General features: G+C 45.4%; 1 protein-coding gene and 2 pseudogenes across 1 annotated transcript; 2 read left to right on the forward strand and 1 right to left on the reverse strand.

Annotated features, from left to right (window-relative positions):
• Positions 1-8764: 8764 nt before the first annotated feature.
• On the reverse strand, positions 8765-9592 carry LOC147095954 (uncharacterized). Its single transcript, XM_085973746.1, has 3 exons — positions 9195-9592; positions 9014-9151; positions 8765-8918 (listed from the first exon to the last, which is right to left on the reverse strand). The coding sequence occupies exons 1-3, from the start codon at positions 9590-9592 to the stop codon at positions 8765-8767; spliced, it is 690 nt and encodes a 229-aa protein (XP_085829872.1).
• A 6655-nt stretch (positions 9593-16247) lies between these two features.
• LOC147095955 (histone H2A type 2-like) lies at positions 16248-17116 on the forward strand (annotated as a pseudogene).
• A 1239-nt stretch (positions 17117-18355) lies between these two features.
• On the forward strand, positions 18356-22727 carry LOC147095956 (histone H4-like; annotated as a pseudogene).
• The last annotated feature ends 1280 nt before the right edge of the window (positions 22728-24007 follow it).

Here is a 24007-nt window from a genome sequence, read left to right on the forward strand (position 1 = left end):
CGGAGCAGGAAGCGGACCAAACCCCCGCTCAGGAGGAGACCTCCCTCTCGGAGAAAGAAAGCCAAGTTTGCTCGGAGCAACAGGACAGCTTCTAAAGGGGAGACGAATCAGATTATGAATACCTTAAATATCAAACGGCTCTTTTCAGAGCCACAAAATACATTCAGAAAGAGCCGGACCGGAAGGTTGGATGTGTAAACAAAGGAAAATTGAATTTGACCCGATGGTAAATTATCCTTATTGAAAAATAGAAAACGAATTATTTCCCCATTACGATACTGGAAATTATTAATAATTCGATTGAGTTTTTTTTCCTGAAGTATACTTTCCAGGAATAATATAATATACGAACCAATATTGGTTTTTAACTCATAATTTAAAGGTGGTTAAATTGACAGCAGCAGAGCTGTGATAAATTGTGCGGCGGGAGAATCGGAAGATCGGGAGTCCTCAACCTGGGCGCCACTTTCAACAGTCCTCAGCCAGGTCCGCAACTGCAGCTTTCGCGTCAAATTGTTAATTTTGTTATATTTCTCGTTTCAGCAATGAGACTATCTATCTGAAAATTATAAATGGTTGAAATCAAATCCTGTCGTGCAGCTCATGATTGTTCCTGCAAGTATTTATTGCAATGTGCATATCGTGAAACTATAAACGTCTTTATGAAGTCCTGCGGTTGCGGCGATGCCTTGTAGATAGCACTTAAATTATGTTAGTTATTGACACGATTTCGGTAGGTAAGTCGTCTTCGCCACTTGAATGTGTAAGAATCAACGTTGAAACAAAAATAATGAGCTATTTTTGTAATGTATGTACCTTTAAGGGGGGAACTACTTTTTACAGCTCATGTATACTGCAGTACCGGCAGTGACCACACCTGTATATAACGCTGAGTAGTAATCTGTACAGATCAGTTGCAGTCTGAGCCACGTTGAGTAAACCTATTGTACAGTTCCCCGCAGTCTGTGTCTTCTTATACACGGACGTAACATTGGCGACGAGGATGGAACATTTAAACCCCACACCGCTGCTGATAGCAGAAAGATTCAAGTTTCACAAACGGAACCAGCATAAGGATGAAAGCAATGCTGATTATTTAACAGAACTGCACAAACTATCGAAACACTGCCAGTTTGGAGTGGGACTGACAGATGCCTTAAGGGACAAGTTTGTGTGTGGGCTTCCAAGTGAAGGAACCCAGAAACGGCTTTTATCTGAAAAGGACCTTACGCTAGAAAAGGCTTTCAACATTGCGGTATCATATGAAGCAGCAGCACGGGGTGCTGCAGAGATACAACAGAGACCGCAAGAATATGCCACAAACGAAATGTCATATGGAACAGAGAAGTGCTATCGCTGCGGCAGAACAACACATGACCAGAATGATTGCTGGTTCAAAGACAAAGTGTGCAGACAGTGTGGAAAAGTAGGACACATAGCTCGAGTCTGCAGGTTGGGAAAGAAAACCAGCAATAAGAAACCTACCAAAGGAAAGTACCAGAAGGTACATAAGATGACAGAGAATTTATAAATAGACTATGTTCAGCTAATGTTGCATGTTAAAAGTGTTAATTGTAATTAGTTTGATATTTAATTGTTAAATGAGTGTTATGGTACTGTTAATCTAAAAGGGGAGGAATTGTAATGTATGTACCTGTAAGGGGGGAACTACTTTTTACAGCTCATGTATACTGTAGTACCGGCAGTGACCACACCTCTATATAACACTGAGTAGTAATCTGTACAGATCAGTTGCAGTCTGAGCCACGTTGAGTAAACATCTATTGTACCGTTCTCCGCAGTCTGTGTCTTCTTATACACGGACGTAACAATTTTCGCTTCCATTGTGTGCTTCTGATACACTTTTAATAGTCTAGCTGAGATTGTCACTGTCAAGACCATCAATTTACATTTTTAACGTAAAAAAATGGATGGTATCGCAGAATACAACCTCCAAAACGCTGGCGAAATTCCTACAAAACCTTGCAGTCTCCTGGTACTAAAATGCAGTCACCATAAACCAGGTGGCCCTACTTATAAACAAATTGAATTTTAGAATGTGGTCTCCAACATACTGGTGAAATTTTTGGGAATTCCCAACATCCCAGGTAATAGGATTTGGTCACCAAGAACCATTGTGTGATTGTGCGGACCCAGATCTATGAGTCGCCCCACAACCTATCAGCAAAATTCAACAGAACGCTTCAGAATGGAAGTTGCAGGCGATCCTTTCAAATGTTTATTTTCAAAAGTACAGCTCAGCGACCATGGCCAAAATTAGTAGAACCTATGGGGTAAAGGCCACAAAATAGCATCGACATCTAAACTACATGACCTGCTGCATCAACGCATTGAAATGACAATGCTGATAATTGCCTGTTGGATCTTCTTGTGCACGGTGGCCACAATTCTAATGTGCATGATCTCTGTGCAAACTTGTGGTAGACAGCCCTCTGATTATCGCCATTAATAGGACATGGCCTACTCAAACACACGCGCTCCTGTGAATTCAAAAACCGTCGGGTGTTTACAAGTTCTCCCTTGCCACGACTTGAATTTATATAGTGCCTTTCAAATCCTCTGGATATCCCAAAACACCTAACAGCCTAAGATTACTCTTCAATGAACGAGGAGCGAGACAATCTGTTTTAGGTGGTGTTGGCTGAGTAGTGAAATGTTGGTGACATAGGAACAGGAGTCGGCCATTCAGCCCTTCCAGTCTGCTCTGCCCTTCAATTAGATCATGGCTGATCTGTACCTCAACTCCATGTACCCACCTTAGCTCCGTATCCCTTGATATCCTTACGAAGGTGGTTGGGTCATGGAGACACCTTTTTCATCTTCAATTACTGCTACGGGACTTCTTATATCCACCCGAACTGAAGATTTCATCTGAATGACTGTGCAAGGTTACCGGGAGAGCTTCTTCTCCCCTCTGATATAAAGGGTCGACGTCCGCCTTATTCCCAATCAATCACTCGGAGTCCGGAGGTTCGTTCAGTAAATCAACATTATTTACAAGTTGACAGGGGAGTCACTCATCTGGGACAAATGCTCTCCAATCGCTAAGATCCCCGGCCTTATATACAGTTTTTTTGTTCTAAGTCATGGCTTATTCTTGCGACCCGTGTGCACATTTTGACCGTTCACACAGTCCTGTGACCCCATACGTTATCTTTACCACATTCCTCAATTAGTAACTAATGGTTTGTGCACTTCATTCAATTAGAAACTGACGGTTTGACCATTTGACCACATTTCACCATGTTTCCCTATGGGACATGTACAGAACAACTCCTTATAAGGTTGGATGTATTCTCGGTTCCTCAGTTCCCTTATTTTAGCCCTTTTAACTCTTTCAGACAGTGTATCACTCAGCATTATTCTGAGATGATGTGCTCCAGTCAGCAGTGCAGCTTCTGTCGACAACATTCTGGCTGAGAAACGAAAAGTGCAACAAAATCAAAGCAATGATTACATAGAGACAGGCCCATAGGCCCATGTTGGTGTTTATATAGAGCCTCCTCTCATCTCACCCTATCACCATATCCTTCTATTCCTTTCTCCATCATGTGCTTATCTAGCTTCTCCTTAATGCACCGATGCTATTCTCTTCCACCACTCCTTGTGGTAGCGAGCTCCACATTCTCCGAGTAAAGAAGTTTCTTCTGAATTCATTATTGGATTTATTAGTGACTATCTTATATTTATGGCCCCTGATTTTCGACTCCCCAACACCACAAGTGGAAACATCTTCTCTTCTTCTACCCTATCGAACCCCTTCGTAATTTTAAAGACCTCTATCCGGGCACATTTCAAAAGAAAGAAACCCAGCCTGTTCAGCCTTACCCGATAGTTATCCCTTCTCAGTTCTGGTATCATCCTCGTAAATCTTTTATTGTTATTGGCTTTCCCCAGCGCCTTCTTTGATTTGTGAGGTGATGCTATATATATATTTATTTCCCGCCAGACACAATTATTGAGTGTTTTTTTGTGTTCAAATGCTACACAAGAATTGTACCAATAGAATCATTAGTACTACTACTACAGGAAGTGACGAACCTCCCCCAAACAAATCAAATATGTGAGGACGGGCCAGGAAGCTGGATTTTGGAAATGATGAGTCTCTTTTTGCATTCAGTGGAGGCATATGTGTATATATTTGCAACAATACAATCACAAAATACTGCGGATGCTGGAAATCTGAAATAACAACAGAAAATGCTGGAAAACTCAGCAGGTCAGCAGCATCTGTGGAGAGAGAGACAGAGTTAACGTTTCAGGTTTGGGACCCGTTATCTGAAACATTAACTCTGTTTCTCTCTGCACGGATGCTGCCTGGCCCGCTGAGTATTTCCAGTATTTTCTGTTATTTTTTTGCAACATGTGGAGCCCGCGGTGTCTCTATTGCGTCCGTCTAGAGTCTGTAAATAGCAAAGTGGCGGCGGCGGCTCCACTCGCTTCCAGTGGGAGGAATCAGCTTGGCCGCAGCCGCAGCCATGCCCAAGGTGCCCCGAGCGGCCGACGGCCACGGCCCGCCGAAGAAGGCGGCCCACCAGCTCCGGCGCCCGCGCAACAAGCAAGAGCTGCGGGTCTCGCAGCTGATCCTGCAGGCGCTGTCGGCCCGCAAGCAACGCGGCGGCCTCTCGCTGGCCTCGCTCCGCAAGGCGCTGCTGGCCAACGGCTACGACGTGGAGAAGAACCAGGCCCGCGTCCAGCTGGCCAGCAAGAGCTGGTGCAGGCCAAGGCCACCGGCTCCTTCAAGCTGGGCGAGCAGCAGCAGCCCCAGCCCCAGCAGTCGAAGGGGGCCGGGGCCGAGCTCCAGCCCGCGGAGGAAGCCGCCGGCAGCACCGGCGAGGACAACAGCACCGCGAAGAAGCTCAGGAAAAGACGGACTGAGAAGAAAGCCAATTCGAGAAGACCTAGGAAGTAAATTGAGAGGGACGATGGATTTATAACTCTAAACACAGAAGGCTCTTTGAGAGCCACAAATGTCTCCACAAAGCGCCGAACCCACTCTAATTGAAGATGAACAGGGAAGTTGAGGTTTAACTAGTTAATACAGAGAGGGCGATAAATATATCGACATCTTCAAAGCGTGTGGCACCGGGCAATCAAGATCATATGGTCTAGCAGGAAACCTAGAACTGTTCTGATAAGAGTACATAAGGAGAAACCGTGTCCACCGACAGGAGGTTCGGTAACCAGAGGACACAGATTTAAGTTAATTGGCAAAAGAGCCGGAGGGAAGATTAGATTTTTTTTGACGCAGCGAGTTGTTATCTGGAATGTCCTGCCTGAAAGGGCGATGGAAACAGATCCAATAGTAAAGTTTCAAAAGGGAATTGGATCAATGTTTGAAAAGGAAAATTTAGCAGGGCTGTGGGGAAAGAGCAGCGGGATTGGGATTAATTGTTTAGCTCTTTCAAAGAGCCGGCACAGGCACGATGGGCCGAATGACCACCTTCTGGGCTGTATCATTCTTTGATTCTGACTCTACCAAAGTTATTTTCATAGCTATCTGAAAAAGGCTCACAGAACCGAAACCTGACCTCTGTTTCTCTCCACTGATGCTGCCTGACCTGCTGAGTGTTTCCAGCATGTTCTGTTATTTCCGATTTCCAGCATGCGCAGTATTTGGCTATTGTTCATAGCTATCTAGTTTCTTCTCAAATCATTATCTGCTGTATGTGAGCATTCATCTTCTGACTGCCACACACTTAGTTGCCCGTGACACCAACAACCTCCTTCACTTATAGTCTTCATAAACATATTCATCCCTTTAAAGGTCCTCTACCAACCTGCCCCGGCCACACAGTACTGCCCCCCGATTATCAAAATCCATGACAAGGCCTTGGACAATGTGGACCACTTTCCATACCTCGGGAGTCTACTGTCAACAAGGGCAGACGAAGTCTAACACCGCCTTCAGTGTGCCAGTGCAGCCTTCGGTCGCCTGAGGAAGAGTGTTTGAAGACCAGGACCTCAAACCCGGCACCAAGCTCATGGCCTACAGAGCAGTAGTAATACATGCCCTCCTGTATGCCTCAGAGACATGGACGATGTACAGCAGGCACCTCAAAACACTGGAGAGGTACCACCAACGCTGCCTCCGCAAGATTCTGCAAATCCATTGGCAGGAGAGGCGCACCAACATCAGTGTTCTCGTTCAGGCCAACATCCCCAGCATCGAAGCTTTGACCACGCTCGATCAGCTCCGATGGACGGGTCACATTGTCTGCATGCCCGATATGAGACTCCCAAAACAAGCGCTCTACTTGGAGCTCCGACACAGCAAGAGAGCCCCAGGTGGGCAGAGGAAACGCTTCAAGGACATCCTCAAAGCCTCCTTGAAAAAGTGCAACATCCCCACCGACACCTGGGAATCCCTGGCCCAAGACCGCAAGGTGCCGAACACCTCGAGTCTCTTCGCCGGGAGCAAGCGGAAGCCAAGCGCAAACTGCGGAAGGAGTGCATGTCAACCCAACCACCCCACCCACCCCCCCTTCAACCACCGTCTGCCCCACCTATGACAGAGAATGTAGGTCCCTCATTGGACTCATCAGTCACCGGAGAACTAATTTTTAATGTGGAAGCAAGTCATCCTCGGTTCTGAGGAACTGCCTAAGAAAGAAAGAAAATTCATCCCTTTTCACTTTATGTTCAGAAACATTTCACCACACTTTCTCCATTTCCCCTGTGTTGTAATGTCAGGAATCGCCCGACATTTTGATCTCTTGCTCCACCCACTGATGTGGAAATGAGAATCGACCTTTCAGTTCAGAGAACACTTTCTTCACGTCTCACAAGTTTAATTGATCTCGATGATCTTTTACACGGTGCCCCGAGGGCTGGGGGGTCACTCTGCTTTTGAAGATATCCAAGGCAGACATGGAAAGCATCCTAGTTTCATATTGCCTGCCATGGCTAAATGTTGTGCCGGGAGGGTTAGCCTATCGTTTAGACATTAATGCAGAATCAAGAGTTCCGAGGCACAGAAAGTGAATCCCGCCCCGTTTGTCAATAACTGTTGTATAATTTGTCCAGAAATACAAGGCTTTGCACTGCATCGGTTTGAAAATGCTTGCCCAGACGCACTGTTCACACAATTCAACATAACCCTTCAACTATTGACATTCTTGGCCTGACAGTCTGCTCTGATCTCAAATACCCAACATCTGAATTGTTAAAGCCACCTACCTCTCAGATGCTTGATCAGTCATCACAGCCCCAGACGTTATTGCAGGAAGAAAGCTCTTCCTCCGCCCACCCCCGCCCCCAAGCATCTTCAGCAGCCTTTATCAATGCCCTTCCCTCCATTATAAAGTCAGGGCATTTCAGGGTTCCAGTCCATGAGCAAGTCAAGTCCTACGATGATGAAGTTTCCCGTGCAAACCTACAGCGGGATTCCGATAACATCCAGTCAGTTTCACCTTCAGGAAATGGATATCCCCCCATAACAAGAGCAAAATACAGCGGACGCTGGATATAAAAAAAACAGAAAATGCTGGAAACACTCAGCAGGTCAGGCAGCATCTGTGGAGAGAGAGAGAAACAAGAGTTAATGTTTCAGGCCGATGAGCTCACATGAAAATCCCGTGTATAAGCAAAACATCTCCAATTCAGTTTCAATGCTAGGTCCACTGGAATAAAAATTCCGAAATCAAAATCACTTGGTCATTATGATACAATTAAGGAAAGTCAGCGTGAAGCATCTGGCGATTAATCACTATGTCAGCCAGTGGCTCAGTGGGTAGCACTCTGATCTCAACCTCCCAAACCAAACGCTTTACTCGGAGCTCCGATACGACAAGAGAGCCCCAGGTGGGCAGAGGAAACGCTTTAAGGACACCCTCAAAGCCTCCTTGAAAAAGTGCAACATCCCCTCCGACACCTGGGAATCCCTGGCCCAAGACCGCAGAAAGTGGAGGGGAAGCATCCGGGAAGGAGCCGAACTCCTTGAGTCTCTTCGCCCGGAGCAAGCGGAAGCCAAGCGTAGGCAGCGCAAGGAGCGCACGTCAACCCAAGCACCCCACCCACCCGCCCCTTCAACCACTGTCTGCCCCACCTGTGACAGAGACTGTAGGTCCCGCATTGGACTCATCAGTCACCTGCAAACTCATATTTAACGTGGAAGCAAGTCATCCTCGGTTCCGAGGGACTGCCTAAGAAAAGAAGCACTCTGGCCTCAACCTCAGAAGGTTGTGGGTTCAAGTCCCACTCCAGAGACTTGAGCATAAAAATCTAGGCTGACACTCCCAGTGCAGTGCTGAGACCTGCTGCACTGTCGGAGGAGCCATCTTTTGGAGGAGACATTAATCCGAAGCCCCATTTGCCCTCTCAGGTGGTCGTAAAAGAACCCACGACCACTATTTTGAAGAGCAGGAGAGTTCTGCCTGGTGTCCTGGTCAATATTTGTCCCTCAATCAACAAAACAACATCAGATTATCTGGTCATTATCGCATTGCTGTTTGTGGGAGCTTGCTGTGCACAAATTGGCTGCCACGTTTCCTACATTACAACAGTGACTACACTCCAAAAAAAAGTACTTGATTGGCTGTGAAGCGCTTCGGGACGTCCAGGTGGTCGTGAAAGGCGTATTCTTTTTGGATCAGTCTGAGACGGGCAAATATCTTAGGCGTCAATAGATAAATGGCGATTAAGCTCAGTCCCGCTTAGGTTTGGTGGCTCTGAAAAGAGCCGTTCTGGAATGAGTTTCTGCTCCCTCTCCCTCCCTTCCTCGGGCGGCGGCAGCAGGTTGCGCCTACGACCGCTTCAGGCTGACTTTCCGCTGGCGCCCCACCGGCCTCTTGGGCTTGGCGGCCGCCGCCTTCCTGCCGCGGGCGGGCTTGCACTTGCGGTAGACCGGCGCCGTCCCGGTGCCCGCCGCCGCCACCCGGCCCCTGACCGCCTTGGTCCTGAAGCGGATGCGGACGGCCTTGGTGGTGGTGGCTGTCCCGCCTCCTCCTCGCCGGCCTCCGCCGCCGACCCTGGGCTTGCGGCAGCCCCGCACCGCCGCCGGGGCTTGGCCGCCTTGCGCTTGGCGGACCGGCGCCGCCGGGGCTGGGGCGGCCGCTTGGAGGCGCCCGGGGCCGGTCTGCGTGCGGCGGCGATCCTCTTCCTGGTCGACTCTCTCCTCCCCCTTTCTGGCCCCCGGATGAGCCGCCGCCCCGGCCCCGGGAGAAGGAACAGCCGCCGTCGCCGCTGTCCCGGAGCGGTTGAACCTCGAGGAGCCGGTGCCGGCGGTCTGCACCAGCGAGCCCTCCTTCACCAGGTGCTTGACCGTGTGGTTGACGCGGGTGTTGTTGCGGCTCAGGTTGCAGCCCCGGGCCGACAGCGCCTGCTTGAGGGCGGCCAGCGAGATGCCGCGCCACTCCTTGGTGGCCGCCGCCACCTGCAGGATCTGCTCGGTCACCGTGGGGCCCGTCTTCTTGCGGCGCGGCGGGACCGGCCGCTGATTTTGCTGTTGTTCTGGCTGATTTTGCTGCTGCTGCTGTTTCTTCTTCTTCGCCGTCTTGTCGGGAGCCGTTCGAGTCCGGGACGGGGGACCGCCACCACCCGAATCTCCCGCCTTCTGGTTGTGGTCAGTCATGCTCAGGGGCTGGTCTGATAGGGGTTGGGATAAGAGCCGCTCTTTCCTCTCTTTCTTTCTCCTTGTCCCAGCCTGGCACCAAACGCGGCTGAAACTAAAGGCGCCGCCAGCCGGAGCGACCGCTTTTATAGAGGGAAGGCGGACGGAGTGGAGTTAGCTCTCTCTCTCTCTCCCACCTCTTCCTTTTTTATGTTTCTCCCTTTTTACTAAATTCCTTGATTCCTGCCACAACCCTCGCCGTTCCAAAGCGCCGGCTGTAAATTTGCCTTTTCGCACTTAGGCATCCTTTAAAAACACAGGCCAAGCCAAATCAACATGCTCTTTCATCCCTTCCTATTTTTGTTGGTGCTGTTGAAAGAAACCAGCAATTTTGAGGCTTGTCGAAAATGAAAAGTTTCCTCCAAAGCAGAGTTGCTCAATGTAAAAGTTTCCGAAAGAAAGACTTATCTTACGGTTCGCGTAGCTTTTAAATGCCTTCATAAATCTGGCCACAGTAACACAGGCCAGCCAGAAATCGGGACACACAACTTAAGTTCGCTGAAACCAATTGGCTTGGTTTAATAAATATCTGCGGTAGGGATTTTGATCTTAAGAATGGGATATACTATTTTGAAATGTAGTGTGTTTCTGATTTTCCTGATAGAGTACTGGACACACAGAAAATACAAAACTTTTTATTTCGTTTAAAATACCCTTCTATAACGAATTTTTGTGAAGGGGAGAAGGAAACTTGAAACTGAATTTCTTATTCAGAATTGATGTAAATCATTTCCGTTGTGAATACAAACTTCAGCTATTGTTTACACAAACTTTCCAATCAATAGGCCATCGTAGGTTATGTTAATGCATGGGCTACTTGGGCAGTGGTAACATCTTTGCCTACGGACCATTTGCACCTTTCGACAGTCAGCTCGCACATTTAGCTATACATATCAGTCTGGAGTGACAGAGGAACCCAGATGAAGAGATCTGGTAAACCTACCATCGGTGAAACTGGAAGAAAGGTCATTGTCAAGCCCATGATATTACAGTGGCGGATCCAACAGGTGGAATTGCCTCTTCTTACTTTGGCAGCAGTGACGCTATTGTAGCGAGGTGTTGCAGAGCACACAAGGCACTCAAGCACATATCATGCCGGTGATTATCTATTGCAGCCAAACATGTTTCTAGTCATCCTGGCTCCAGCTCATTACCGGAATTTGACATATGAGAACAACGTGGATTCTTCCACTTGCCTTCTCGCTACTAATCCCCTGCAGGTCTTGGATTGAGCTGGATCTTGCGAGTCCTGTTTCACAGTTGCAGAGCCTCAAAGCCAAGCTATTCGGAAATCTAGGATTCTGCCTTTAAGACCAAGTCGTACGCTGGTTGCCTTTAACTGTCAACCCTGTAGCGTGGAGTTAATGGGATCTCAGTGAAGGACAATTTTAGGCTAACCCGCCCGTCGGGGAAACTGACGGGATCGGGTGTAACGCTGGTTTCACACCCCGCCCCGATTCCACTCTCCATTGAAGTAAATGAAAGCACAACTTTAACTATGGGGTTCTTAATTAGACTGTAGCAGACCTGCAAGGTTGACCTGAAAGAAAAATGTTAGCACATTGTAAAATACCTGGACGTGCACTGCAATCAACCTTAGGGCTACATCTTCCGGGCATATTATATCATGGTGCAGGTGTAAAAGAAACACATCAACTGATGCATATCGACACAGAGCCATGCTGCACAGGTTTTGATAGCCTAAGATATTCCTGGAGTACTTTGATATCGACTTTGATTATACCAAGTTACACCTAGCATTTTGTGCATTTGAGACTCAAGCTTTTATAACAGAATTCACGTTCTTAGGCTCAATTTTCAAGATATTTGCCTAGCCACATTAGTATCCATCTCCCATCGCTATGTTTTCTTTAGTGTTACAAACATTTTCTGAACGGTTAAACTGTTTTTTTGTCAATTCAATGGAATTTCTGGTAGCGAAATTTTGACGAAACTGGTAGTGTTTATATTAGTATTTTTTTAAATCTCAAATGAGCTCATTAGTATTATCAATCATAGTTCCAATCATGACTTGCATCCAATAATGAGGCGGGGCATTGAATTCGAAACAAACCAGATTTAACAACGTCTGTCACTTTAAGCGAGGTTGTCCTCTCGGAAATAAGAAACAACGGATTCATGGTGCTAATTCTACAGAAAGAAACGGGGAAAACAAATTGTCAAATGAACTGTTGATATTTCCGACATTACAACAACGACTTCAAAAAGTGCTTCATTGGCTGTAAAACGCTTTTGAACATCCGGACGTCCTGAAAGGCGCTATATCAATGCACGTCATTCTTTTAGAAATGTAAAGCAAAAAAAAATCACATTGATGCTGGAACATTAGGTAGAATTTATATTGTTAAATTAGGCGGATGATTTAAACGGGTTTAGCAGTTCACCAAACATTAGAAGAAGCATCACTGTATAGAATTTAACATAGTGTTACAGGGAATAAATAGATCGATATAACATGCCCAAGGGAGAGATCTAGATATCATGTGAAACATCAAAAAGAACATAGTCCGAGTTCCCGATCGTATCATACGAGTGGCTCACTAATTGTCGGAACTCACAACAGCAATGTTTCAAGACAACAGCATAGAGTAAATGGCTGGATTGTGTTCATTGGATTGAACAAACGTTCCTTACCCTGAAGTGTTCCAAACAGAAGACAAACATTTAATCTGAAAGTGAAGGAGTTCGCTGTGACTAACTGAGGCGGGTGGGAAATTATCAAAAGTTTTCAAATACATTTATTTAGTGACATTGCTCACCTCGGTCTTGTAGACAGGGTTTCTGTTCTAGACGATAGCTATTATTAATGAAAGAACTTGCCTTTATATAGCGCCTTTCACGACCTCAGGACGTCCCGAAGCGCTTCACAGCCAAGGAAGTACTTTTTTTTGAAGTGTGGTCACTGTTTGTAATGTGGGGAAACGCGGCAGCCAATTCGCGCAGAATAAGCTCCCACAAACAGCAATGTGATAATGACCTGACAATCTGTTTTAGTGATGTTGATTGCGGGATAAATATTGGCCCAGGACACCGGGGATAACTCCCCCCTGCTCTTCTTCGCAATAGTGGCCATGGGATCTTTTACGTTCACTTTTTTTAAGCACATCACAATCTGTAAAATAGTCAAAAACAGGTGATACGAGAGTCTAAAGTGCCGTATCCAAGAAATAAACATGCTAAAGTTGAGGTTTTTGTTGTATTTAAAGTTGGGGAAGAACAATGCCATTACTTCCGAGAACTGTGCATATTTGGTTAGAGACACTACGAGTGGAGTTGATGAAGAACAGTGAACGCGGCCCATTGCCTAACTGACGCGATTTCAATACTATAATGAGGAGTTTATCTTACAAAGTTGAAAACAGTGAAGTTTCAGGCAGAAAACCATTGGATCCTGCCGCCTACCCTTCCAACAACTACTTGCATGTATACCGCGCCTTTAACGTAGTAAAACAACTCAGGAAGCTTCCAAACGTCCTAACGACCAAGTGTTGGAAAGTGAGATTAGGCTGGATAGCTCTTTGTCGGCCGTCACGGACAGGATGGGCCGAATGGCCCCCTTCTGTAAATTTCTATTGTTCGATGATACGTTTCCTTACCGTTACTTTGCAACCAACAGTCCCGTATCCCCCTTTGTATCGGCATTGTCCGTTCTCAAATCTTCTGATTTCAATATTAAGTGGGGTTACCTTCAATCTATGAACTGCGAGGCTGAATTGTTCTACTGTGCCAACAGTTAGCAAGGCATCTAAACGTGCATCATTCCAATGAAAAACGTATTTCGGATACTTTAGCCATTTAAGATTTGCAGCAGCCTTAATATTCCAGCCCACTATTATATCTGACAAATTCAGGAATACCGTTTCAAAGCAATGGTTACTTTACGAGGTGAGTAAGATTGCGGAGCCATTTACCAAATTTACCTTTTGCTCAATTCGGGTCTAAGTAATTTGACCTGAACAGCAACTTTGCCATTCGAAATAGAGGCGCATATAATTCCAGGATAAGTGATGCGAAGGGAGTAAGAAATACAAACAGAAAATGTTGGAAAGGCTCAGCCGGTCAGTCAGCATCTGTGGGGGAGAGGGAGAGAGACAGAGTTAACGTTTCAGATCGATGACCTTTCATCAGAACTGGAAAAAGTTAGAGAGGTAACAGGTTTTAAGCAAATGCAAGCGGGGCAGGGAAAGGGGGGAGCAGGGGAGGAAAGAACAAAAGGAAAGGTCTGGGATAGGGTGGAAGGTAGGAGAGATTAAATGACTGAAGGGATGAACATAGAATCATAGAAATTCACAGCACAGAAGGAGGCCATTCGGCCCATCGTGTCCGCGCCGGCCGACAAAGAGCTATCCAGCCGAATCCCACTTTCCAGCACTTGGTCTGTAGCCTTGTAGGTTACGGCACTTCAAGTGCATATCCAAGTACTTTTTAAATGTGCTGAGGGTCTCTGCCTCTCCCACTCTTTCAGGCAGTGAGTTCCAGACCCCCACCACCCTCTGCGTGAAAACATTTCTCCTTAAAACCCCCTCTAAACCTCCGACCAATTATTTTAAATCTATGCCCCCCACCCTGGTTATTGACCTCTCTGCTAAGGGAAATAAGTCCTTCCTATCCACTCTATCGAGGCCCCTCATACAACTCAATTAAGTCTCCCCTCAGCCTCCTCTGTTCCAAAGAAAACAACCCCAGCCTATCCAATTTTGCCTCATAGCTAAAATTCCCTTTGAGGATGATGGTGCCAGGCAAGAGGAGTTGGTAATGGGACAAGAAGGTTCGACGTGTTTCTGTAAGAGTGACAGGCACAAAGCTGCGGGGAGTGGGCGGGGCCAAGCAGGTTGCCTCGCCCTCGTCCGCCTTGAGCCTTTATATAAAAGGTCGCCGCCACTAATCCGCCACATCGCTCGTTGATCGAGCAGGCGCAGTGATGGATGAGAATATTTTGGAGGCGGTGGCCGCCACCAAGGAGCGTCAGGCAGCCCCCAAAGTGGGCGCTCTGAAGAAAACCATTTCGGCGTCCGGCTACGAGCCGGAGAAAGGCGCCGCCATCCGGCCCAACCAGCCGGCAAGCACCTTGGCCAACAAGGGGTCGCCGGTGGAGAGCGGCGCCGGTACCTCCTCGGCCTCCCTGCACCCGAACCGAGAGGAGGAGGAGGGCGAGGAACGAGAGGCCGATGGCGGGGTCGAAGGAGGCGCCAAGAGGAAACCGGCCACCAAGAAACCGGCCCGCAAGAAGGCGGCGGCGGCCAAACCTGCTGCCCACAAACGCGCCAAGAAGTCGACGGCGGCCAAGAGCCCCCGGAAGGCCAAGCCCAGAAAAGCCCCCAATCGGCCCGCAGCCTCCCGGACTGTGGGGCGTAAGCGACGGGCCCCGAAGAGGAGGTAGACAGGGCAGGAGCGGCGAACCGTCTCAACACTAAATAAAAGGCTCTTTTCAGAGCCACTCACAGATTCACACAATAAGGAGCTAAAGACCATTGCTGTCAAATAGGACTTTGTGCAATGTTGTAGAACGGGCGATAGCGGATCCGCAGCCCAATTCTCCCAAATTTAATTTCTATTAGAGGTTAAAATAGCAGGACCACACCCAGCTGACCAAAATAAAAATCTTACTCCAATAAACGAAGCAAATTTTATTATAAATATAAACCGAACCTGCTGGAAGTACCCGCTGATTATTTCCAGCATTTTCTGTTTATATTTCAGATTTCCAGCATCCGCAGTATTTTGGCTGTTTGAAGCAAAATGAATCAATTTGCATTGGCCGGGAGTTTTATTTGGTGCGGATTCACACCAATTCTAGGCATATTAAGAACGTTTACCCAAATTAAATTAAATATTTACTCGATATACTTAATTGAATAATCTGCACCTATTTGTAAATGTTGGGAAATAATGGAAAAGACAACCCATACTGATTTGAAATAAAAAAATTACTATATACACTTAATTGAATAATCTGCAACTATTTTATATTTTTAAAAATAATGGAATACAATACGTTTACTGAAAATAAATAAAATATCTACTAAGCATATTAATTAAATAATCTGCAGCTAATTTTTATATTTTGGAAAATAATGGGATACAAGACAACGTTTACTGAAATTAAATAAATTATTTATTGGATGCACTTAATTGAATAATCTGCACATATTTTAAAAATTTTGGAAATAATGGAAAACAAGACAACCATAACTAATTTTAAAGAAAATATTTACTATATATTCTTAATTGAATAATCTGAAACTTATATTTTTTAAAAGAATGGAATACAAGACGGTTACTGAAAGTCTCAGCTCTTTGCACAAAATCACAAGCCCTCATTCCTACAAGGCGGGGGTCCCAGTCAAATTGTTGTTGAAACCAAGTAGCAAAGTCAATGGCCATGGTCACAGCTTGTCGTACTGGAGGGCTACAATAACATGCTAATGAAGGATGGACAAGGGGACGATTCCTATTCGCTGAATCAAGAGTTTGGAATGTTTCATGTTGCCACGTGAAATTAAGACCAATCAGAAACAAAGGCAACAGATTAACCAATCAAAAACTAGGGCATTCCGATCCTTCTAAAGGGTATAAAAGGAGCGGGGAGGGGCAACGTTCGCCTCATTCAATCGTTGAGAAGTGTGAAATCAAGAAAAGAAAATGTCGGGCCGTGGTAAAACCGGAGGAAAAGGACGCGCCAAGTCCAAGACCCGCTCCTCCCGAGCTGGTCTGCAGTTCCCGGTCGGCCGTATTCACCGCCTGCTGCGCAAGGGCCATTAATCGGAGCGGGTGGGGGCCGGAGCCCCGGTCTACCTGGCCGCCGTCCTCGAGTACCTGACCGCCGAGATCCTGGAGCTGGCCGGCAACGCGGCCCGCGACAACAAGAAGACCCGCATCATCCCCCGCCACCTGCAGCTCGCCAACCGCAACGACGAGGAGCTCAACAAGCTACTGGGCGGGGTCACCATAGCCCAGGGCGGGGTCCTGCCCAACATCCAGGCCGTGCTGCTGCCCAGGAAAACCGGACACCCCAGCAAGGTTTATATCTAAAGGACAAACATCAATAAATCGATTCAACAAACCACAAAGGCTCTTTTCAGAGCCACCCACCTCCTGTTTCTAAAGAACTTCAGCCAGATCATCTCTAACTTAGTTTGGGGGGAAAAAAAGTTCCACCGAATATTTACTTTAAATCTTGTATCTCGTTGAGTGACATCTGCCAGACTTTTCTTTTGGGAGATTTGTTCCAGATAAAATCATTTGGCTTTTTTCGTTCTATACTTTAATAAAAATGTGTTGAAACAACAATGTTACTGGGGTGTGGATGTAACTCATTGTTTCCAATGTATAAATCGGCTGTAAATTGAAAATCTGACTTCACTGCCAACAGTAAAAACATCACATTTAACTGGTGTGAGCCGCAAGGGGCCGACTGACACTGCTTTGTAATCAAAAAAATATTTAAAAATTTTGTTCCTTCAACGAGGAGTTTCTGTTCTTTAAGGCGGCCGGGGGGGGGGGGAGGGGAATTAATTTTTGACCAGACGACATGGGTTTTTTTTACGCGTTAAACTGAAAGAACTTGAGAATTTTGAACAGAAATGCTGTATTTTTATTCATGGGAGATCCAGTTACACGAGGTTTGCGGTGAGCGCGGTGTCGATGAAGCTCTTCCCGCCCTCCGGCCCGGACTCTGGGCAAAAACCACCGGCCGATGTGCCAAAGGTTGTGGGGCGGTGAGGAATTGACGGCTCTGTGGCACCGAGAGAGTAAATAAATCAATAAATAAACACAGGAAGGAAACCAAGATTGCAACCAGCAATGTTAAAAGAAAAGAAAGCTCTTTACACACAGCGCCTTTTCACCACCTCAGGGCATCCCAAAGCGCGTTACAGCCAATAAAGTACTAATTTTGAAGTGTAGTCACTGTTGTAATGTAGGAAACGTTGCAGCCAATTTGCGCACAGCAAGCTCCCACAGACAATGTGATGATGACCAGATCATCTGTTTTTTTTTTAGTGATGTTGGTTGGTTGAGGGATAAATATTGGCCCAGGACACGGAGGAGAACTCGCCTGCTCTTCTTTGAAATAGTGCCATAGGACCTTTTACGTCCACCCGGGAGAGCAGACAGGACCTGTTTAACGTCTCGTCTGAAAAACGGCACCTCTGACAGTGCAGCGCTCCCTCAGTACCGCACTGGGAGTGTCATCCCGGATTTTGGTGCTCAAGTCCCTGGAGTGGGTTTTTAACCCACAACCTTCTGACTCAGAGGCAAGTGTAAATGTCAACTGAGCCACTGGCTGACACAGAGATAAATGGCTGAGTTTATTAAAGTCTTCCCATGGATTTCCCTCAGAAAAAAAAACAAGAGGCAGTTTACCATATATGAGATTGTATAAATATCTCGTGGGCTCCGATTCCCAGCTTCACTTTTAATAAAGCAAAGATATCCCCTTAGAACCATGAGATATTCTGTATGTAATGGTTTGCTGTCTCTTAATGTCTGTTAATCTAAAATATAAGGGACTGTTGTTGGCAAATTTATCTTATCTTGAGTTACACGATTATAAAGAAGATATTATCAGGATGATTGGAGGATATTCGGGTATCTGACGGTTTAAAACCGTTAGCTCGCACTGATAGATTTGAAAATTCAAATCTCGCCTCCTAACCCAACGGTTATTGTGACGTTAAATTGAATCGCTCTCGTTTGCATAAAATGCCTCAGAACCGACTCAGCGACGACCAATCAGAAAGTGGCGTTTGGAAGGATGAGCTGGGCTCAGCCACAACCAATCAGATGGTGGCATTTGGACCAATGGAGGAGACTCAGCGACAACCAATGAACACGACGCGACACCAGGGAGCGGGAGATAAAGGCGGGAAATGGGCAGGACCAGAGAAGGTCAACAGACTTCACAGTTTAACAGAAACACATTTATCCCTATTGACGAGGAAGCAAACCGGAACAATTTACAAATGTGATAAAGGGGTTCAAACTACCTTAAATATAAGATAATCACTCATAAATCCGATAAGGAATTCAGGAGAAACCTATTTACCCAGATATTTAAAAAATGCAAGGGATTGAGCGATAAAAGATTGAGCAAATTTTTCATCAATGGATGTTTGTGATCACACAAGTCCTCTGAGCATATTCGAGTATCTGGAACCGGCTCATTGCTGCCCAGCGTTCCAGAGCCGTTAATTTCCGTTTATTTTTAAATCCGAGGAGAGTTCGACTTCTCCGGCCGGATTCCAGCGCGAGGTGCCATTCATTGCCTGCACCATCACCAATTTTAATATTGCATTATTTGCAAACCACCCCAGTTAAAGTGCATTTTGTGCTGTTGCACATTTCACCCAGATACCAGGCCAGGCTGACTGAGGAAACTCCTAAACTGATAAGAGGGCTTTAACTCACCCGTTTAAGAAAATTGCAATAACACCTATTGCTATAATGATAGCCTGATGGTATTTGTTAAATATCTATATCTTCTATCTATCTATCCATCTTCTATCTATATATATAAAGCGGTTCCGTACGTTTTGTCTGTCCGGCTATACGCTTGAAAGTTATAGGGCGTACCTACGCGCACGTTACATCCAAAGAAAGCTTACGGTTCCCGGACGGTCGTAAGTGTATTTACTTTTCGCTCGGACGAAAATTGTTCGCGCCTTATGCAAAAAACCTTCAAAATTCCACTCATTATCTGCTAATTAGCATTGAGTGACTGACGTCAAGGTTCGACCAATCCTGTGCCGTCATGATTGACCAATCCTACAGTTCAGTCGCCTGATGGTTGACCAATCGGTGTGTGTGTGTGGGCGGAACTAATCATTTTCATCTCAGGGATCTGGCAGCCATTGCTTCAAGCTAAAAACCCCATTTACTTCCAGCTCAAAATCTGCTAATCCAGCTTCGAAAAAGTTAGTATCTCTTTTAGAAACAACATAACATTTACCAAAAACGTTTTATAAGTACTTTAACTTTCATCTTTCAACGTATTAAAAGGTAGAAATGTTAGCCGGCACCAGATTCACAGAGGGACAGACAGACAGGGCCCGAAAGCCTGGGACTCGATTTAAAATGAGAGAACAGATGGGGGCCTTAATCTAACGTCTTATCTGAAAGGCGGCACCTCCAATAGTGCAGCGCTCCCTCAGCACTACACTGGAGTATCAGCCTAGATTTATATGCTCAAGTTTCTGATGCGGGATTTGAAGCACACAACCAATTTAACACAGAGGTGAGTGCGCTACCCACTGAGCCACAGCTGATGCCTTCAATGGCTCTTTCAAAATCATATTGACAATTATGGAATAGCCTGGTTCTTTCAGGTTGCTGGATAATTTGACAGTTAACAGCTTTTATCTTTAGAAAGTAGATGTAAGAGCAATAGGATGATTGTTGGAATGGCTGAGAGAATCACCCATCTTAGGAATAGAGTGAATACAAGAAGGAGAGTTGGACACATTACTGTCTTATATTCTGATTTCACTTTTTCTGTTTTCGAAATGATTAGGATGCATTCCATCAAAAATATTATGTTCATTTGAAAAGAAAAGGAATTAAGAACTTGCATTTATATAGCGCATTTCAGAACCTCAGGCTTTACAGCCAATGAAGTGTAGCCACTGTTGCAATGTAGGAAACACAGCCAACAATTTGCGTGCAGCAAGCTCCCATAAACAACAGCGTGATACTAGCCAGATAATCTGTTTTTAGTGATGTTGGGTGAGTGATAATTATTGTCCAGGACATTGGGGACAAATCCCCTGCTCTTTCCAGAATAGTGCCATGGGATTGTGGCTTCGATTTAGCGCCTCATTCAAAAGAAGGCACCTCGGACAGTGCTGCACTCCCTTGGTACTGTGTTCAAGTCCCTGGAGTGCAGCGTGAAACTACAACCTACCCACTCAGCCATGATGTGAGGCCACTTGAAAGTAAAAGATGTATTGATATTCTTCCATAGCAGTATTATAATCGGATTACGCATAAGGGTATGTATAAGACTGTGAAGATTCATGTGGCTAATAATGTTTTTATTATTTCAGAGATGTGGATGCAGTTAGATCCAGTTAAATGTAGCTCTGCTCCCAAGTTTCCAATTCAGCTGTGACTAGATGAGTTTCAAAGTTCATCCAAGGTTACTTACCAATGGTTTCAGCTTCACTGTTAAATCAATGCTGTATTTACATTGGAGTTATTAATCTGAGAATGGTAGCTGTGGTTCGGCTTCCAGCCAAGCATTGCTCAGCTCTGGCTTGGATGCCAGTATGGCTGATTTAGAAAGATATAAGAAAGAAAGACTTGCATTTATATAGTGCCTTTCACAACCACCGGATGTCTCAAAACGCTTTACAGTCAATGAAGCACATTTTTTGAAGTGGAGTCACTGTTGTAATGTGGGAAATTTGCGCACAGCAAGGTCCCACAAACAGCAATGTGATAATGACCAGATAATCTGTTTTTGTTATGTTCATTGAGGGCTAAATATTGGCCTGGACACCGGGATTAACTCCTGTAATCTTCTTCGAAATAGTGCCATGGGATCTTTTACGTCCACCTGAGAGAACAGTCGGGGCCTCGGTTTAACGTCTCATCCAAAAGATGGCACCTCTGACAATGTGGCACTCCCTCAGTACCACACTGGAGTGTCAGCCTGGCTTTAGGACAGAGATCTGTGCATGTCTAGACACAGATGGGCAGAACACTATCCCAAAAATTAGAAATATAAAAAATTGGGAGAGGACAAAATCTCTGCTCTCCAAACATCTAAATTGAGCCAGATATGTTTAGAAAAGTATGCAAAGCATCCAATAGAGCCCGCAGTACATTACAAGCCAGCTTTGATGCTGCGCTGGATTTGCAGTCCATGCAATGTTAAGTCAAAGCAAGTTAAGATCCCCCTCCAGGCAGTCCGAGTCTGCTTTCCTCTGGAGTCAGGTCCTGATTACATCTTTTGAATGAGGCATTGAGCCAAGGTCCAATCTCTGTAAACGTAAAAAATCGCATGGCACTATTTTGAAGAAGAGCATCCCCCAACCATCATCATCAAAGACAGATTAACTGTTCATTTATTACATTACTGTCTGTTGGAGCCTGCTGTGAGCAAATTGGTTGCTAAAATTGCAACAGTCCAAAAGTACTTCATCGGTTATGAAGCCTCTGGGACATCCCAGGATCTTGAAAGGTGCTATATAAATGCAAACCCTTTCTTTACACCAGTTTAGCAAAGCGATTTCAGATAAATTTGTGATGTAAATTCAGTGGTTTAGTATCATGGGGAGATTTTTGCAGTGAGTTTGGTCCCAGTGTTAGTGCAATTCAATCGAAATTAAATTAATTTTTAATAGATAAAGTAAATATACTTGGTTCCCAAGAATGATTCGTTTTTCTCCCATGTAATTGAAGGTTACTTGAAATAACTTATGATAGTTCAACAGAAACGAATTTTTGTTTTAATTAATTCATAAATTAATTGCAGAAACAACATATAAGCACAAACGAACGTGTTTCCCTTTTTCGTACCCAGTTTTGCCTTACATTTTAAATTACATTCGGATAGATTGGATTGAAATGGATGGGTGGCGGAAATGAAGTCACGTGATGAACGACGGCGACGCCGCTTCCGCGGTTCTTCACCCAGGTCCGCTCACACTCTATATAAATGGGCAGCGGACGGGAGTCTTTGGTTATTTGAGCAGTGACTTTGAACCATGTCAGGCAGAGGGAAGGTGGTAAGGGACTGGGCAAAGGCGGAGCGAAGCGACACCGCAAAGTGCTCCGCGATAACATCCAGGGTATAACTAAACCAGCTATTCGTCGCCTGGCTCGTCGTGGGGGTGTCAAACGAATCTCGGGTTTGATCTATGAGGAGGTCCGCGGAGTTTTGATGGTCTTTCTCGAGAATGTCATCAGGGACTCTGTCACCTACACGGAACACGCCAAGCGCTAGACGGTGACGGCCATGGACGTGGTGTACGCGCTGAAACGCCAGGGACGCACCCTCTATGGGTTCGGTGGTTAAAGATAGTTGAGAAATAAACGATTTACAAAGTAAAGGTTCTTTTAAGAGCTACCAAAATATTTGAAAGGTGTATAACTGGTTATTTACGAGTTGGGGATGCGATACATAATGTATAATAAAGTAACATTTGGAATAGCCCATTGTGGGTGGCTTTGAGAAGTTTGATTTTAGATTTACTTTCAATGACTTTTCGCCCATTAACGTTAATAGGCAGAAAAACCCCAGCTGGCCTGAAGCAGGTTTTAACTGGTTCTCTTCCTGCAGTATCAGCACCACATCGTCTCCAGCAACATCAAGGGGTGCAGGGTTACACTTGAGAGCGATCTGATAAAATTGTACCAAAGCTTTTGACACTAGAGTCATGATCGGAGATGTGTTTGTCTTCTGCAGGTCTTTAATTAATTAGATTATTCCAACGTTTTTTTTAAAAAATAAGGACCTTCTCTCTCGTGTGGACGCAGAAGGTCCCATGGCACCATTCGACAAAGAGCAGGAGTTTTCTGGTGTCCTGGCAAACTCGATTCTTCAAACAGCACTTTCAAAAACCGATTAACTACTCCATTATCACATTGTTGTCTGTGAGACCTTTGATGTGATGTTGGCTGCTGTGTTTACAAGACTGCATTTCAAAATTGGCACTTTGGGACATCCTGAGAAAGTAAAAGGTGTGTGTATAACAACTCGCATTTACATAAACAAAAGCAAAATCTGAAATAGAAACAGAAAATGCTGGAAATAATCAGTAGATCAGGCAGCATCTGTAGAGAGAAACAGTTAACATTTCCGATCGGTGACCCTTCATAAGAACTGGAAAAAGTTAGAGATGTAACTGGATTTTAAGCAAGTGTGGGGCAGGGAAGGAGGGGAGGAAAGACAAAAAGGGAAAGTTTGTGATAGGCTGGAAGGCAAGAGAGATTGAAAGACAAAAGGGGATGGCAATGGGACAAGTTAAGAAACAAAAGATGAGTCTAGATGAGCTGTAAATGGCAATGGCAGAATCATCAACAGCTGTCTTGTGAGAGAATTGTTTTAGACACTTTTTACAGCCTTCTGGACTCAACATTGAGTTCAACAATTTCTGACCATAACCTCTGCCCCTAATTTTTCACATGGCAGCTGTCGATCATTCTGCCATTGCCATTCTCACCTCATCTAGAGTCATCTTTGGTTCCTTTACTTGTCCCATTACCATCTCCTTTTGCCTTGCACCATCATATCTTTTGCCATTTAATCTCTCCTACTTTCCATCCTATCACAGACCTTCCCTTTTGTTATTTCCTCCCCTCCTCCCTTTCCCCTCTTAAAATCTGTTTTAGTGATGTTGATTGAGGGATAAA

Source organism: Somniosus microcephalus, unplaced genomic scaffold (assembly GCF_052327205.1).
Source record: "Somniosus microcephalus isolate GS21.2 unplaced genomic scaffold, FLI_Smic_1.0 unresolved_chr1, whole genome shotgun sequence".
NCBI classification, from domain to species: domain Eukaryota; kingdom Metazoa; phylum Chordata; class Chondrichthyes; order Squaliformes; family Somniosidae; genus Somniosus; species Somniosus microcephalus.